This window comes from Trichechus manatus, unplaced genomic scaffold, assembly GCF_000243295.1.
Source record: "Trichechus manatus latirostris isolate Lorelei unplaced genomic scaffold, TriManLat1.0 scaffold00117, whole genome shotgun sequence".
NCBI classification, from domain to species: domain Eukaryota; kingdom Metazoa; phylum Chordata; class Mammalia; order Sirenia; family Trichechidae; genus Trichechus; species Trichechus manatus.
The window spans coordinates 4,039,524-4,046,488 of NW_004444053.1; the positions used below are offsets into that span (position 1 = coordinate 4,039,524).

At 37.6% G+C, this 6,965-nt stretch overlaps 1 protein-coding gene across 4 annotated transcripts in view; it reads right to left on the reverse strand.

The window, feature by feature from the left end:
• Positions 1 to 6,131, reverse strand: part of KIFAP3 (kinesin associated protein 3) — a 249,379-nt gene extending 243,248 nt beyond the window's left edge. For 2 of the 4 annotated variants that reach the window (XM_023738449.1, XM_023738448.1), the window contains exon 1: positions 5,845 to 6,014. In XM_023738449.1, coding sequence (XP_023594217.1) covers positions 5,845 to 5,876 — 32 coding nt within the window. In that variant the 5' untranslated portion in view covers positions 5,877 to 6,014. Of the gene's footprint in view, positions 1 to 5,844 lie in introns of all 4 variants that reach the window. The other 2 variants (XM_023738447.1, XM_004384098.1) reach the window with 2 other exon arrangements.
• Positions 6,132 to 6,965: the final 834 nt, after the last annotated feature.

Consider the following 6,965-nt stretch of genomic DNA (forward strand, 5'->3'; position numbering starts at 1 on the left):
AACTTTAGCTGTGTATATTTTCACCAAAAAAAAAGGTCCTCCACAGTCAAGAAGGGAGAGTGTTGACATGTCTTGGGGTTGTTAACCAATGTCATAAAACAATATGTGCACTGATTGTTTAATAAGAAACTATTTTTTTCTGTAACCTTTCATCTAAAGTACAATAAAAAAAATTTTTTTAAATTAACAGAACTGAAAGAAAAATAGATGGTTCTACAGTAATAGCTGGAGACTTCCATACTCCACTTTTAGTAATGGATAGAACTAGTAAGAAGAGTAATAAGAAAACAGAGGGCTTGAACTATAAACCAATTAGATCCAATAGACATATACAGAACACTCCACCCAACAACAGCAGAATACACATTTTTCTCAAGTACACATGGGACAGTCTCTAGCTAGACCATATGTTACAACACACAAAAAGTCTCAAAATTTAAAAGTATTGAAATCATACAAAGTATCGTCTCTCACCACATGGAAATGAAAGTGGAAGTCAATACCAGAAGGAAAACATGAAAATTCACAAATATGTGGAAATTAACGCACTGTGAAACAATCAATGGGTCAAAGAAACCACAAGGGAAATTAGAATACACTTTGAGAAGAATGAAAACAAAAACACAACAGATAAAAAGTTATGGGATGCAGTAAAAGCAGTGTTCAGAAAGAAATTTACAGCTGCAAATGCCTGCATTCAAAAGGAAGAAGGATCCCAAATCAATAGTCTAAATATATATCTTGAGAAATTAAAAAGTAGAGATAAATAAAATAGAGAATAGAGAAAATTAAGGATACCAAAAGTTGGTTCTTTGAAAAGAGCAACAAAATTGGCAAACCTTTAGGTAGTCTAAGAAAAAAGACTCAAATTACTGAAAACAGAAGTGAAATGAAGACATTACTACCGATTTTACTGAAATAAAAAGGATTAGAAGTGGACACTATAAAAAATTGTACAGCAACAAATTAGATAACCTAGATAAACCAATTCCTAGAAACATACAAACTACCAAAACTGACTCAAGAAGAAATACAAAATTGGAATAGACCTGTAACAAGTAAAGAGGTGGAATCAGTGACCAAAAAACTCTTAACAAAGAAAATCCAGAGCCAGATTACTTCACAGGTGAATTGTACCAAATACTTAGAGATGAATTAACACTAACTCTTCTCAAACTCTTCCAAAAAAAGGAGGTAACACTTCCTAACTTATTCTATGAGGCCAGCATTACCCTGACACCAAAATAAGAAAAATATACCACAGACCAAAATCCCTTATGAATACAGATACAAAAATCCTCAACAAAATACTAATAAACCAAATACAGAAGCATATTAAAAGGATTATACATCAAAGAACAAGTGAGATCTATCCCAGGAATACAAGGATGGTACAACAAAAGAAAATCAATCAACGTAACACATATTAAGAGAACAAAGGAAATAAAGCCACATGATCATCTCAACTGATGCAGAAAAAGTATTTGACAAAGTCCAGACCCTTTCATGAAAAGACATTCAACGAACCAGGAACAGAAGGGAACTTCTTCAACATGATAAAAGGCATACAGTAAGAATCTACAGCTGACATCATATCAATGGCGAAAGACTGAAAGCCTTCCCCCTAAGATTAGGAACGAAACAAAGACACCTGCTTTTACCATTTTTACTCAACCTTGTACTGGAAGTTCAACTACGCAATAAAAAGAAATAAAAGGCATCCGAATTGGAAAGGATGACATAATCCTATGTCTATTCATAGATGACATGGTCTTTTGTATAGAAATTCCTAAAGAACCCACAAAAAAATAACAACCATAAAAAAATTGTTAGAGCTAATAAATTCAATAAAGTTTCAGGATACAAGATAAACACATAAAAATCAGTTTCTTTCTATGGACTACCAATGAACAATCCAAAAAGGAAATGAAAAAAAAAATTCCATTGACAGTAATACACAAAGTAATAAAAAAACTTAGGTATATATTTAACCAAGAAGATGCAACACTTGTGCAATGAAAACTACAAAATATTGCTGAAAGAAATTAAAGATGACTTAAATAAACAGAAAGACATCTGGTATCCATGGATCAGAAGACTGAATGTTGTTAAGATGACAATAGTCCCCAAAGTGACCTACAGATTCAATGCAATCTCCATTAAAATATCAATGGTCTTATTTGCAGAAATGGAAAAGCTGATCCTGAAATTCATACGGAAATGCAAGGGACCCTGAATAGCCAAAACCATCTTGAAAAAGTTGGAAGATTCAAACTTCCCAATTTCGAATTTACTACAAAGCTACCAAACACACACACACACACACACACACACACACACACAAAAACCCATTGCCGTCAAGTTGATTCCGACTCACAGTGACCCTATAGGACAGAGTAGAACTGCCCCATAGGGTTTCCAGGGAGCAGCTGGTGGATCTGAACTGCAACCTTTTGGTTAGCAGCTGAGCTCTTCTGCGCCACCAGGGCTCCACTACAAAGCTATAGTAACCAAAAAAGTGTGGTACTGGCACAAGGATAGACATATAGGTCAATGGAATAGAATTGAGAGTTCAGAAATAAACTCATACAGCTATGGTTCAACTGATTTTCAACAAGAGTGACAAGACTGTTTAATGGGGGAAAGAACAGTCTCTTTAACAAATGGTGCTGGGACATGTAAAAGGATCAAGTTGGAGCCTCACCCTCACACCATATATAAAAATTAACACAAAATGGATCAAAGATCTAAATTTAAGAGCTACAACTATAAAACTCTTAGCAGAAAACAAAAAGACAGTTCTTCATAACCTTGGAATAGGCAGTGGCTTCTTAAATGGCACCAAAAACACAAGCAACAAAGGAAAATAAATAAATAAATAAATAAATTGGACTTCTCCCTAGGACTGCATCAGTCATGTTTAAATTAATTTTAACAGACATACTTGCCTGCAGATCTACACTATATTCTCCAAGCTAGTCATTATCTATTAAAAAAAAAGATTATTTTGGCCCTCACTGTGTTATCTTTCAATGTTTTCAAAAAGTGGGTGAAGAGAAGACTTACTACTTACTGGGTCTCCTCAAGACCCCAAAATTATCAGTTGGTGAGAAATTTTTACCAGTCACAATATTTTATAAAGTGAAGTAGAAAGATATAGAAACTGTAAAAATCACACTCTAGCACCCATTAAAATATTAATCATTTTCCTCCCTCTTCTCCATATCTTCCTCTGAATCATCCCTCAAAACTTCCTGTTTTTCTTATTTTAGTGAATGATAATACTATCTAAACTAATTTTAAACTAATAAGCCTAGGAATCATCCTTGATTCCTTCTTTACCTCATCTGCCACCTCTAATCAATAATTTAATTAAAAAAAATACAAAAAAAAAAAGACCTCCTAAAAAGCTCCTAAAAATCTATCCAATTTCTCTTCATTCTCACTGCTATTAACTAGTTTGTTGTTAGCTGCCAGCTGAGTCAGCCCCCACTCACAGAGACCCCATGCACAACAGAACAAAACTCATCCTTTTAAGCAGGGTTTTAAAAAAAAAAAACACTACTGGATGTAAATGCCTATTGTTTGTATAGCTCACTAAAGACATGACTAAGTCTATATTTAGTCATTTCCCAAGTATCTTAGAACATACCAATAGTCTATTTTCTCCAGTATCTTAGAACAATACTAAATGTTTAACTAAACAATACATTATATTGTTCTAAGATACTGGGAGAATGACTTAATAAATAAGACTATTGGTACATATTCAGTTCTGTTGAGTCAAAACACTAACTGATAACAGAACAAAAAATGAAAACCAAGATTTTTGATTCTATAATCTATTATACATGTAAACATATACAAGTATTACATATAGAGACAGGCATAAAGAGACTAGAGGGTTCTTAGTGATAGCAGCTACAGTAAAACCACTGAAATTAATTAAAATAGGACTAAATCAATTAGATGAAAAACATACAGCTCTCTTACTAAAAACAAATTATAAACATCAAAATCATTTCAAAAGGAACATATGTAATCATTAACAAAAAAATCAATAATTAAAATGGAAGGTTTTGCCAGACATCATAAACCTTTTCCATTTCTGACAGCTGCATACTTCTAATCTGAAAGGAAGCAATGCAAACTTTTTATTCTTTATATTGTCAAAGTTAGAAAAAATTGAGAAGTGTATTTTTCAACCTTTCCAGATTCTGACTTTGTTTTACTTCAAACGTTACAATTTTATTTTTTGAACTTTAGATAACACGGCTTTAAAGGTAAGTAATGGAGCCCTGATGGCGCAGTGGTTAAGCGGTATGCGGCAGTTCAAATCCACCAGCCGCTCCTTGGAAACCCTATGGGGCAGTTGTACTCTGTCCTCTAAGCTGAGAATTACGCATTCGCAGTATGCCTACGGGTCCATATTGGGACAATGAGAAATCCCAAGGAAAACTGCCTCTGGCACAACTATATTATATGAAAATCTGGTGACTGAATATGTAACACTATAACGGCTCTTTGCTCTAAAACAATCTAGAATTTAAAGTTGAAAGATAAAAAATGTATCTTCTGCCTAAATGTTTCAATCGAAGTATTTTAAAAGATCAATGTAAGTAAAATTCAGCTAGGAAATCAATACTGACTACATACCTGTTACGATTATTCATTTTTTTTCTTTTTACTGATAAAGCCTGGCTATTTGTCAGTTTCAGATATAGTTACATAAGTCAGAAAGGTAGGCAACACATGCCTCAGTTCTGCAAAGACAATGCAGTTGATTTTTTATTTATTCATTTATTACAACTGTTTGAATCCCTTTTAAGCATCTATTAATGCCTGAAAGACTCTTCTGTGATGATCAGATCCCTGTTAAGCCAGGATAAATGTATTGAGTAAAAGTATATGGCTTGAAATAACACCACCACCTTAAATGCATGTTTTATTTTTTAAAAGTATTTTCATACTTGGTCCTTATGTCTCTCATAACATAATATTTGCCCCATTTTCAGATGAGGAAACTGTATCCAAAGAATACAAGTGACTTTCCTAGGATATTTCTGAATCAGTGACAGTGACTTAACTAAAAATGGAGAATGATCTGTTAGATCATTGCTAACCCTTGGTCCAGTGAGAGGCATCCTTTTCACCAGAGAGGAGTTGATCTTTGACAGAAATCAAATAATCCCAACAGATTATTACTTCCTTTAAAGAGTAATTTATGATACAAATATTTTTTGGACTAAAATTACGGCCTGCTCCACGTCAGTCTCCTAAACAAACCTCTTGATAATTATGAACCTCCTACAAAAATTATATTGTATGAATGGCAGTTAAATGGATAAAATGAATGAGGAAAGCAGAAAACAGAATCTCAGCCCAGCCTCCCATAAAATTAAAACCACCACCTAACTCCTCGTCAAAGAAAACCCCTGGCAGTGAACCCCAAACTGGAGACAGCGGAGGCGCCAGAAGACTTCATTTCCATGCTCCCTCAGGGTTCATTAGGGAAAAATGGAGAGTCAGGGCGAGTTAAAAAAAAAAATAAATAAAGACGCGGTTTACCCCGCCTCCCTCCCAACAATGTAGCAAGGAAATCAGCTTATAGTCAGCGCCCCGCCTAACCAGGTAAGAGCCTCCAGATTCTTGCACCACCAAAGGGCTCTGCTTTTTTCCCGATTCACCTTTTCCCTCCCCTTTCAATGACTTCCCTCCCTATCTACTTCCCTCCCTCATTCCTAAGCTTCTAGCTTCGCTAAAACCCAGTAACATCACAGCCAACCTAATAACATCATCAGGGCCTGGCGGGGAGGGTAGCACAGAGCCCTGGGGAGTCTTCACCTTTTGAGGTATCTGGCGTCCTCCCCTTGCATGGCGGCGGCGGCGTGGGGAGCAGGTAGGGTTATCTCAGGGAGGCAGGCAGAGCTATTTCCGGGGACGATGGCCAGAGTACCCCTAACACCCAAAGGCGATGACAGTCTTGGGGCCTGCAAGACCGGGCGGCGGCGGCGCTGCGGTTACCACGGTGAAGCCGCCGGCTCCTCCCACAGCTCCTGGGCTCCGAAACACTGGAGCCGCCCAGAGCTGGCTCCGCCGGCCCGCCGCAAAGCGCGTGCGCCTGCCCGGCAGCCCCAGTATGCGCAGGCTCAGTGTGAGACGCTGGCTCTGAGAGCCGTCTGACGCACTGCGGCGCAGAGCGTTGAGGTTTTGGTTCTGATGTAGGCTTCTAGGGTAGAGCCTTGAGTTTCCTGGTCACCGCTCTCTTGAGGATGGGAATAGAGTTACCCTAGTCTGCGTAATTAGTGGCTTAGTGGTTAAGAGTTCGCTGCTAACCAAAAGGTCAGCAGTTCCAATCCACCAGGCGCTCCTTGGAAACTCTATGGGGGCAGTTCTACTCTGTCCTATAGGGTCCCTATGGGTCGGAATCGACTGGACCGCAATGGGTTTTTTTATGAGTACTCTGCATAATTGGAATTTCAGGTAATTTCGTTGAAAGGGTTGGAGGAGAATCCATTATTTTAATTAGAGAATGCTACGGAGCAGTTCTGGAAACCCTAGTGGTGTAGTGCTTAAGAGCTACCGCTGCTAACCAAAAGGATGGCAGTTCAAATCCATCAGGCACTCCTTGGAAACTATGGGGCAGTTTTAATCTGTCCTATAGGGCCGCTATGAGTCGGAATCGACTCCGTGGCAGAGGGTTCTATAGCCTTTGGCTGATAACCTGTAAAGAAGGGGTTGTATTTAGGAGCATGGTGGGAAAGATACTGCACTGATTACACTGAGAAGCTCTAAGTTGTGGCGAGTGTCTGACCCTAGTTAAAAATGGATACAGTTAATACCGACTTTGAAAGTGGCAAAACCTGTCATTTCTGCCTTGGTAGTCTAAGTCTAGAATACACCCCCCCCCCAAAAAAAAATAAACCTTCTGAAGTTCCAACTCCTCCACTAATTATTCCCAATTC